Genomic DNA, 11,354 nt, shown 5'->3' with positions numbered 1-11,354 from the left:
GGGTGTTTGGGTACTTCAGATGAGACACATTTTGCTGACAGTTTATGCTCATAGTTCATCATCACGTCCTACCTGGTTAATGTACAACCTGCCAAGCTACCTGGCATAGGTTGTTTTGCTTAGTCATTGCAGCCAGTCACTGTTGAAGGAAGGTATCAAGTTGCAATCAACAGAGAATAGAAAAGAACCTAAAACCTATCCTTTTTCTCCAGAACTTCAGAAGAAAATAAAATCCATGCCTGCTGCTTTATGAAACTACTGCTTTTGTGACTCACTTCTTCCCCTTTCACAAGTTCTCCTTGTGTTCTCTGAAAAGTGGTTTTACCAAGGTCAGTGCTTCCTCCTAAGAGTCACGTATGCTGAACATTAAGCTTTGCTTTCTGCTACTCCCAGTTTTCTGGGTACATTTTATTTATTGTTATTGGTGATTAATCATGCTGGGACTTGCAGATTAGCATGTAATACAGTGCTCAGCTCCTCAGGATATGTTGCAGACTAAGAGTCAGAGGGTTGGGTCCACTGGAGGGTAGGTTCCAGCCTTAGCCTTGTTCTGCTACAGGATAGCCCTCTCCAAAGCTCCAGCTTTTGCTCAGTGTTAACAGTAACTTAGGCCTTTTTATGCCTGAGTCTGTTTTTGCATCAGAGAAGCTTATTATACAGCATGAACATGTATGTGTAATGTTTTGTTGAAGTCATACTGCAGGAGCACACTTCTAGGCCTTCAGCTGGAACATGTTCTACGCACTCTGCCACTCTGCCTTGGAGAATGAAAGGCATTGGCAAAGAACAGTATGAAACTTGAAAGCATTGGAGAAGGGTTAAATACCACACTTAATTGCAGTAAATAAAAACAAACACTACCATTATGCAAGAGCACTTTATTTTCTGCCTTAAACAAAAGCATATTTTTGATTTGAGGTAAACCATTAGTAGTAGTCTGTGAAGAGTATAAACATCTCTAAAAATAAAACAGCAGCACAGAGGTTATGACAAGATTTACATTTGTCTCGAGCCCTTCGTTAGGTAGCTCATTCAGTACCACTTAATGCAAGCTGTCTGGCTCAAACAACTGCATGTGTCACTTGAAGGCCCAGTGTAACCAAAATAAATGCTGTGCAAGTGTCAGGACTGAAGGAAGGTCATCCCTTCTGGTCTCAGGCACTTTAACACGTGCTGTCACGTTGGTGAAAGCTGCTGTTGTGCAATGGACTCTACTTCCAAATCACTTTGCCTAGTTTACACCTTCCCACTCAGGTCTTGGTTCATCCTTCTCATCACGTGGCCGAACTGAAATAACTTGGCTGATCAACCGAATGAGAGAGACTAAATACAGGGAACTCTACCAGACAGGCACCAAGCAGAATCAACTGGACAAGAACCACATTTACAAGCGATGAGCAAATCATTAGTTGTCTCCTTGGAGTCTCGGAGCTACTTTGGCAGCAGCATTGTGGATGAAGTGCTGAAGGAGCATGTTCATGTTTCCTTGGTGAACTCCATTTGCCCAGCCCCCTGGGGTAGGAGGCTGGGTTACGTGGTGAGAGCAAACCTAGTAATTCAGGATAGATGTGAGCTAAGAGAGCAGATAAGTAAAAAGCAAGGCAGGGGTCAGGTCCCCCAGGTACAGCACTGCTGGTTGTACAGGAGATGGTGCCATTTCTTTTCAAGGCAAGGTTCCAGAGCAACAAAGGCCTCAACACAGAAACGCCTTACACCACGTTATTTTATTTGGTACAGAAAACTCGTGGAACTTACATTGACCAGGAATATTTTTCTGCTAGATAAAGCTGCATGTACAAGAGTATTGTTAATCATGCTATACCAGCAAGTCTTTTTTTTAGGACTAGGAATCAACAGCAGCTGATCTTTCCTGTTTAATAGAATTTCATTAAAGTTCACAGAAAAGTTTTACTATGAGAAAAAGTGAATAGCAATTGAGTTGAGTCACACTCCATGGTGTACCTGGGTTTCAGGGATGCCTACTTACACTCAGTATCTAAAACTTTCTAACACTTAAAATGTGCTTTGAAAGTAAACACAGAATATTAATCCATGCATAGTTATGCATGACTGAATACATCAAGTATTCATCAGTCCATATTAATTTTCTAAGTATCTAAAAGTGATTTTACCTCTCACAAATTCTTTTCTTTGAAGCAGTCAGTGTTTCATCTGTAAGCTGCTATGTAACTCCTTAAAAGCCATATTATCTTACAGAATATCGAATTACATTGTATCACAATGAACATAATGCTTCATGGCCAAATAAAACATAGTCCCTTTTCTAAAGGAATTCCCACCACAGGCCCAGATCCCACAGAAGCTGCCACAAAACCAGATTTAGTGGAATCTGCGTTGCGTATGTGAAGTTACTCTTGTGCTTGTGTCTGCAGTGCCAGGCTGTTGCTGCAAAACTGGATCCAACCTACTCTGCACTAAATGGTGATAGAAGAGAAACAGTAATAGTCCTTTATTGCCATAATTGCAGTTTACTTTAGCACATTTTTCATTCATACTTCAGATTATGCAGGTTTAAAAGAAGGCAGATCTTAGACCTTTAGTAGTTTACCACTAAATTTGAAAAGGAAACCTTTGTAAAGAAACAATTTGCTGTAAGTGTGGACCTTTTATAAGCATTGCTGCTGTTGCAAATTGTAACAGAAGTGGAATGTTATAAATGATCCTTTAGGGTTCACAAATAGATGGTTCCTCACTGCCCTCTCTAGTCTTTCTTTGCATTTTGGGCATCCTTTTCTTCATCATCAGAATATACAGTGGGTTCCTCCCCTTCTTTCAGCAGCTTACCAACATGGTGATACTTAACTGGAAAAAAGAAAAGAATCCAAGTCATTATTTGGCCCTTAAGACATACCTTTTTTAACTTCTATTTCCTGAATTAAGAAAATGCCTGTATGATTATACAGCAGCTCTCAGCAACTTACTCCAAGCACTGGGAGAAAGGAGAAAAGCTGAAATCAACTACCTGAACTACTATCAATGCTGTAAGAACCATGCAAAGTGAATGTAATACCAATTCTCCTTCTATTGCCTAAACCAAAAGGTGAATGAATGTGAAGACACATGTAAACCAAGGGACTCATCCAGCTAAAGAAACAGAATCCTGGATTAGATTATTTTTCATGCCAGTGATGTCAAAACTAGTTTTTCAAACAGCATCAGAACATTTACATTATGTATTATACGTGTGCACAGATGTACACAACTTACAAGGCTTTTTATTTTTTGTAATAGATGTTGAAGACATCCAACAGGAGAGAGGAGAAATCCTTTCTCCCAAAGATAGAGATGGATCTGTTATCCAATTATGCAGCTAAGCCTCTGCCTTATTTTACATCTGAACATGTGAAAATGCCAAGATCGGATACCCTTACGAAATGAGACCTCTGCTTCGTTGCCTGTCTGTCAACTTCAACAAAACAAAAGGTGCCTATGACTACAGGTCTTTCAGGCTAGCATTGTTCTAACTAATGAGAACATAAAGCAGCTAATTGCCAAATTTACTAGAACCATCATAATAAGGAAAGTGCAGTTCACTGTCAGTCCTGAAGCCTGACTCTTGAAAAGCTGGATTTAAAATCTAGTTTAGGTCAGATATTTGGTAGCCTAGTTTTAGTTTCTGCAACATGCTTGTTAGCATAACAAAACAGCCGTTCAGTGTGGCATGATTAATGCTCTTGATTAAGACAGGAAGGGTGCCAAAATAGTAGGGGCACATCAGGTCAGGGCTGAGATGTTCTAATGACATTATGTGGAGGAAAGCTCCATTATAGCTAGTGATAGTAAATCTTTAATACCAAACACCAGATTTAAAACCAATTTGATTCCCACTATGCTACTTCTTTTGTATATGCAATTTCTATCATATATATGTAAAAAACTTTCCTCAAGACAAACAACCCATACATTCAATTTTTTGTCTTATCAGAGTAGAAATAACCGCGTTGGGGTTCACTTGCCTAAAAGGCATAATGACATATGGAGGAATTATTTTCCATCAACAAGATACACAGAGAAAAAAATCATACCAGTGAGCATGCCCTGGTACAAGGTCAGCACAGCGATTTCCATAAACCCATGGTTTGGAGTTCTTTTTGAGCAGCAAGTTGAGGCACACGACACAAACCAGTTAGAATCACCTTTCTTAATGTTTTAATACAAAGCACAGGAAAGCAAGGCAACTATGAAAGTGACTTTGTTCTGTTAATTTTAGAACAAGTATCTGGAGTGTGTAAGTTGCCTTTTTGACTCTGCCACTGGCCATCACTGGCACCGGAAGGACCAGAGGTGGCATTTCCCCATTCCTGATCCCCTTCTGGGGAAAAAAAGTCAGCTGGATACAGTTGTCTGTGAATCTGATAAAGCCACCAGCAAGGCCACACAGAGTAAGTTACTCAGAGTAAAAAAGGTGTATCAAGAGCTCCAAGGGGAAAAGGGCCAGTTTAAACAGTCTTCAAAACTCAAACAACCCAAGAGGTGACACTTCAAATGTTACTCTTATTTCTGAGAAGCTGAACAGGACATAAGCTTCATTTTTCAGAGCATCTTCTTTATAGATCAGGTCTTAAGTGTATCAAAAACATGCTCTTAATTTCCAATTCCTGTCAACTTTTTGGGTGGTCTTACAGATCTTATCCTATAGCAGAGTGCTTCCACCTCTCCTAATGTGAGGAGCAGAGGGAGGGAGAATGCAGAAGGAAAACCTGATATTTCCCTTCATTCTTTTGAGTAACATTAATTCTAGGAATATTTGGTTAACTGAGATATTACCTCAAAGTAGGTTTCCAGAGTGATGCTTCCAGCTGGTGACAGCCTTTTAACCATTGCTTGTTACTACATACTAGTTAGCTACTTCTTTGTAAATAGGTTTAAAATTGCTTACAAGTGAACTGTGACTCCCAGTCCTTCAAGGTCTCTTGCTCTGTAGCGTTGAGATCGGAAAGGTCATCGTAGTCATCCCTCAGAGCCTCCTTATCCAGGCAGTAAGTGGCAAGCCCCCGGGATGCATCCCTTCCAGCAAAAATCCCATACGGGCCCTCTTTAAAATAAAAACATAATCATCATCATTACAGAGGCAATGGATGGACGCTGCATGACCTTCGTGGATTAGAGTCCCCAACCTGAAATGGACCCTGACCTGTGGGTCAGAGGTGCCTCAAACTTCTGAAATAAAAGCTTTTAAGTCTTGTCCTTCTTGGTAATAAAGGAAAACAGGAAGAGGACAAGAAACAAAACCATGCAAAGATACATGGAGTTTGCTGGAACATCAGGACAATGAACCACAGAACAGTGCATGGAAGGTACAAACAGGGTAAGAATAAGTACATCAACTGGAAAGCAAGAGAAGCAAGAGAAGAGATTTGTAAGTCTGAGGTGAAATGGAAGTTTTCTAATAGATGCTCCTGACTTAAAGAGTTTAAAGGATGACTTGCCTGAAAACATGGTGGACATACAAAAATTACCAACTTGGAGGAAACATCTACTAAAACTCAAAACGCAAGATGAACTCCAACGATCACAACACGCAACACAGTAAATCAGAGATAGCTTATCAAGACAGGCTCTTGCTAAATTTCATTAACAATTAACTTGCTTGCATGACAAGTTCAAAATGAAGATATCACATGTTGCAACAGGGATTGAAAGTTCTTTTTAAGGGAACTTAAAGTTGGATGTGAACTCTGGTTATTGTAGAGAGCACGCCACGCCATCTTCTACACCTGCCAGGGCAAGATCCTTCCTGAATTCATCAAAAGAATTTTACTTTTACATTAAAAGGAAAACTAAATTAGCCAGTGTGATAAACTGTTCAGCAATTACCAGATTAGATACAGCGGGCAGCTTTTACAGTAGCCAAGGGAGGTAGCATCCAAAGCACAGTCCTTATGTCAAGTGGGTTTTAATTTGTACCAATACAAAACTGCAGCATCTAATTCAGCTGTACATATCATCTCGACTGCTGCAGAATGCAAAGTTACAGTCCAGCATAATTCAGTGACAGTCTCCAGTCTACGTTTGGACCAAAAGTAATAATCTCATTGTGGTTCCAAACATGTGGTGATTGTCCCTCTCTGCTCTGCCCTCGTGAGGCCCCATCTGGAGTCCTGTGTCCAGATCTGGGGCCCTCAATACAAGAAGGATGTGGAACTGTTGGAGAGGGTTCAGAGGAGGGCCACAAGGATTATTAGAGGGCTGGAGCACCTGCCCTACAAAGAGAGGCTGAGGGAACTGGGCTTGTTCAGCCTGGGGAAGAGAAGGCTGCAGGGGGACCTCATTGCAGCCTTCCAGTACCTGAAGGGAGCTTATAAGCAGGAGGGGATTCGACTTTTTAAAAGAGCAGATAATGGCAGGACAAGGGGGAATGGACTAAAGCTAAAGGAGGGAAGGTTTAGATTAGATATTAGGGGGAAGTTTTTTACAGAAAGAGTGGTGAGGTGCTGGAACAGGCTGCCCAGAGAGGGGGTGGATTCCCCGTCCCTGGGGGTGTTCAAGGCCAGGTTGGATGGGGCCCTGGGCAGCCTTGTGTAGCTCCAGGCCTGGAGGTTGGTGTCCCTGCCTGTGGCAGGGGGGTTGGAGCTCTATGATCCTTGGGGTCCCTTCCAACCCAGATCATTCTATGATTCTATGGTGTGTCCCACACTGTTCTCCTTGGCTGAGTAGCACTGGCAGCCACGAGCTGTGTGAACAGCTCAAGAGTAGTTATACCTGACAGATCCTGGTACAAATTATGAAGCCCTAGTGAGGCTTTTTAACAGGAGGCCTCTGTGAAAATCAGCCCCCATGCTCTACCGGAGGGGATCCCTGCCTCACACCTGGGTGCACAGGCTCCCACACACCTGATGGCTAGCTGCTCTGCTGCCCTCGGCACAGCGTATTCAATCTCTGCACATCTGAACGGCCTGTGCTCCTGATAGTAAGCGGGTTTCATCTAAATTGCCAGGTATTTAGTATAAATGTTATGCAACAGAGTGATGTCCACTGAAGTTGGGGATGGAATGTAAACAGCGAGGGAACACTCTGCGCTGCCGCCTGGCACCGGGCACAAGCACCCGGGGCGCAGGAAGCCGCCCAGCCCGCCGGCGGCACAACCCCCGGCGGCACTTGGGGCATGTGCAACCTGCCCGGGGAACACACACACCGAATAATGGAGCAGCGTAGGCCGCCCAAGCCCGAGTTTTTGCAACACCGAGGCCCGGCTCCGGAGCGCAGGCAGCCGCAGTAATCCTGCCGCCCGCCTCTCCCGCGCAGGCAGGGCTCCCAGCGCTGCCGGCTGAGCGGCCGTGCCCCGGGCCGGCTCTAAGCAAGCCCAATCCTTTCCAAATCTCCGGATCACGGGCAGCTCAGCCGAGCGCTTATCCCGCAGCCCAGCGGGCGGGTTAGGCATTAACGCGGAGCACGGCGATGCCCGCGCCGCAGGGCACAGGCTGCCGCGCCGGCACCGGGGCGCAGCCGGGCCCGACCCCGCCAAGCCACCGAAACCTCCGCCACCCCTCCGGCCGCACAAAGTGCCGGGGATGCCGCGCCCCCGGCTCGCCGCGCCGCCGGCCCCCGCCCGCCCCGGCCCTCACCGGGCCCGTAGAACTTCTTGCCGCGGGTCACGTCGAAGACTTTGCCGTTGATGGCCATGAGGATGCGGGGGTCGCGCACCCCGTCGTAGGTCCGCAGCTCCGCCAGCGTGAAGTCGCGGCGCTTCATCTTAGGCGGCGGCGGCGGGTCCGCCTCGCCCGCCGGCGCCGCGGGCCGCTCGCCCCGGAGGATCTGGTAGAGCAGGAAGAGGCAAAGGCCCAGCAGGCTCAGGTTGAGCGGGGAGCCCACAATCTCCAGCAGCAGGCCACCCCCATCGGCCGCCGCCTCCTCGCCGGCCACCGCCGCTTCCTCCCGGGCCATCGCGCTCGGCTGCGCTCCGGCACGACGAGCTCAGGCGCGGTACAGCGGCGACGAGGAGGAGGAGGGGCTGAGGCGGGCCGAAGGGATGGGACGCGGCCAGAGAGCGGGCTCAGGGGGCGGCCCGGCTGTGTGGGGCGGAGGCGGTGGGAGGGCGGGGCCGGAGGCCTTGAGAGGGCGGGGCCGAGGGCGGGAGAACGTTGAGGCGCCGTCCTGCGTGAGGCAGCCTCTGTGCCGGTCGGCTTCTAACTCGTCTCCGACAGTAGGTGGTGGTGTGAGCCAGGCGATGGCGGGCGCTGCCCGGGGCGCCCGCGACCCGGCGAGGGATGCCGCGCAGCTGAGGCGAGGAGGGTTCCGCCGCCGGCCGCCGTTGCCCGGTGAGGCGGCAGCCGGTCAGGGCAGCCCGCTGCGGCGGCCGCTCCCTTGCTCGCGGTTTCACAGAAGTGTTGGTAAAAACAACGTCGGAGTTGGGTTAGACCCGCGTCAGAGCTGCCGCTCTGGGCTGCTGGGACAGGCTGGTCCCTTCCCGGCACTGGCTCGCCCTGTGTGAGGGTGCAGCTTTGCTGTCCTGACCGGGCAGCGTCTCTTCACAGAGCTCAGAAGTAGGAGAGAAGGGAGGAAACTGCCAGACTTACAGGTTTCTACTGCTCAGGTAATACCCCCAGCCCCCCAGAACCAGCACCCACGAGGTACAATTATACCAGGAAAAGGTGCCCAGTTGTGGGCTTCTCTGTTCATGCTGCTCTTCAGTGGAGAGTTTGGTGAAGTGAAGAGGTGAAGGAAGTGCTACTTGATGTATCTACTCGATACAGCAGTCACACAGAGCAGCTGGAGCCCTGAGTACCCCTGAGCACCGCCGTGTCACCTGCGCCTTGGTGTCGGGTGTGAGAAGGCAGAAGTGTGTTTTGGGTCTGACTGGTTGTCTCTGTAAATCGTGTCCTCAGTGTCTTTCAAAATGAACACAAACCCCTGCCCAGTCAGAATATCACCATTCCTGCTGCCCTGGGCAGCCTTGTGTAGCTCCAGGCCTGGAGGTTGGTGTCCCTGCCTGTGGCAGGGGGGTTGGAGCTCTATGATCCTTGGGGTCCCTTCCAACCCAGACCAGTCTATGATTCTATGAAAATCACTGGGGGTGCGTGTGGAGAAGAAATGCAGTGTGCCAACCACGATCTTACATTGCAGCTTGGCAGGTGGCTCCTATCACTGCTTTGGTGTGTAAAGGCTGCTTTGACTGAACCTGTCACTGGGGCCTTTAGTTACATAAAACTGGAGGCAGTGCGCTTCATTTACTTTCTAATTCTTAGTGTTATAAAAGCTTTGAATGCTATGGGATAAAGAGATTTGCGTTTTGGGATATGCTCAAGACCTCTCAGTACTGAGGTGTTAAGGCATGTTGGCTGTTGCAAGGTAGCCTGTTTGGTTCCACCTGCTGCCTGATTTGGGAAGCTCCTTGTTTTATTGATCAGCACTTGGACCTTGACCCATCCTTTCACGGTAAACGCTGACTTCTACTTCCACCTGCTGTGGAACTTGAAAAACTCATTGTTCATTGATCTGATGACTGAGATTTGTATTTGGCAATTTGTGCTTGGTCTTAAAGCTCTGAAACTTTAGAGTTATTAAAACTAGGTGCTGTATTACCTAGATGGCAGTTAATATTCTGCTCAGTGTGGATGTGATGCTATTACACTTCATCTTGTTGATGTTACGTGTTAGAAGAATTGATATAGAGAAAAACCCCAGAAATTTGGATGAAGATTATTTTTCTTGTTACTATTTAACAATACAGTTTGTTTGAGAGAGAGAGGAAAAACCCTGACTCCAAAATAGCTCCAACCTTGAATTTGACTGTGAACTAGACACTTAAGGGACGGGAAAAAGCAGCTTTGTTTATGCCTAGTATCCTAGAGAAACCGTGCAAGAACAGTTTATTCTTAGATAAAGGAGGGCCAGGAAATATTGCCAAAACTGATAGAATCTGAAGTTATCTGCCACAGTTGCACTGGTAGTACCAGTTACAGTTGCCCAATCTCAAACTCTTTTTTTTTTTTATCTTGCAGCATATGACAAAGTATTATATTTGCCTCAGAATACATCTTTCTTAAGAAAAAAAAAGTAAAATGGAAGTTTAGAAATAAGTGAATGTAAATAAAACTGTGACATCAGTCAGAATTATCTAAATTCACAAATGTTTTGTTATACATTTCTTGCTAGCAAGCTTACTTGGTGATTCCTTTAGATGGAATTGAGGGTGTAGTCAGAATGGAGTTGGCCCTAGCTCCAGGTAAATGCCATGGGCATTAGCTACTAACCAGTTAAATTCCCTACAGTTTGTCCTCTCTGTTTTATAAATAACAATATTTTCCTCCTTAAAGCCAGTCTGTTGACGACATTGATGAGATGGGTTGCTAAAACTCTTCTAATATAATGTTTTTTCTTTATTGAAGAAAAGTTAACTTTCATATCCTTGCAAATAAGAGTAGCTCAAGTAGTTTTAGAATATTCCTACTTGGTTTTTTTGATAAGCAGCATCAATCTGTTAGAGATGAAGCAAAATCAGCCCTGCTACACCTCAGCATTCTTCTTACTGCTCTACTTTCAGTTTGGAACTTGTCTTTTATAGCCTATTTAATGCTTTTGAAACAAAATGTTCCTTGCCTAGGTTCCCTATGATGTGCTTTACTTTGACCAAGTACATGGAGACCATTGTTACCAAGCTGGTTTCTGTCTTCCCCTTCCTTCTTTGTTTCTTTGGAAGCCCTCCACAGGAATTCTTTTCTCTAACTTAGCTTGACCAACAACTTTAATTTAAACTATGACTTCAAGAAAGTTTTCAGAAGTTTGCGAAGATACTGATGCCTAATTTGCATTACTTGTGAGCAGATTCACAGAGCTGCTGGCCACATGGAACTAATTGTTGGCTTTTATTCCACCTGCAGGAACCCAGGGTTTGTGAGGTAGAGATGAGGTGTCTTGGTCTCTGAGCTTACTGAGAACTGGAGACAAATAGAACCACTGCCTAGTTAGAATTTTACTATACATCCTAAAGTCTGATTTGTAACTCCCACCTGAGAATCTGAGAGACTTCAGTAAAGTGTGATAAGCTTGCATTGCAAGCAGCTGTGCAACATCAAGTAGCAGCTGTGGAGAGAAGATTTTGCCTTGTGGTCCAATGACCTCTATTCCAAGGAGATCTCTCAGGGAACTAAAAAGTGTGATTAAATGTGCCTTACAGGGACACAAGGAATTCAAGGCCTCTAGAGAGAGACATATTACATGAAAACATCCAGTAAATTTATGCAGGCAATCATACCATCATACCTGTCTGTGTCTTACAACTGCTTTGACACAGGTATTACTCCTCCCTCTTTTCCCCCCAGTAATAATTTAACTTACTAACAAGGAAGAAGAAAGGAATGATGAGGTGCTGTAGTCTCACTCTTACTGACTGG

The 11,354-nt window shown here is 45.8% G+C and overlaps 1 protein-coding gene across 1 annotated transcript; it reads right to left on the bottom strand.

The window, feature by feature from the left end:
- Window positions 1-863: 863 nt before the first annotated feature.
- On the bottom strand, window positions 864-7,924 carry PGRMC1 (progesterone receptor membrane component 1). Its single transcript, XM_084269308.1, has 3 exons — window positions 7,587-7,924; window positions 4,901-5,056; window positions 864-2,823 (listed from the first exon to the last, which is right to left on the bottom strand). The coding sequence occupies exons 1-3, from the start codon at window positions 7,903-7,905 to the stop codon at window positions 2,723-2,725; spliced, it is 576 nt and encodes a 191-aa protein (XP_084125434.1). The 5' UTR covers window positions 7,906-7,924; the 3' UTR covers window positions 864-2,722.
- Between the last annotated feature and the right edge of the window lie 3,430 nt (window positions 7,925-11,354).

This window comes from Gallinula chloropus, assembly GCF_964237585.1.
Source record: "Gallinula chloropus genome assembly, chromosome: 11".
Lineage (NCBI taxonomy): Eukaryota > Metazoa > Chordata > Aves > Gruiformes > Rallidae > Gallinula > Gallinula chloropus.
This window is presented reverse-complemented; position numbering and strand designations above follow the sequence as displayed.

What these genes read in the sequence shown, in the direction of transcription:
- PGRMC1 (XM_084269308.1), bottom strand. Translation starts at nt 7,905, where the DNA reads ATGGCCCGGGAGGAAGCGGCGGTGGCCGGCGAGGAGGCGGCGGCCGAT. An exon ending in CAAGAAGTTCTACGGGCCCG is followed by an intron (nt 5,057 to 7,586) that starts GTGAGGGCCGGG and finishes TTTATTTTAAAG; the next exon opens with AGGGCCCGTATGGGATTTTT. An exon ending in CTGGGAGTCACAGTTCACTT is followed by an intron (nt 2,824 to 4,900) that starts GTAAGCAATTTT and finishes TCTTTTTTCCAG; the next exon opens with TTAAGTATCACCATGTTGGT.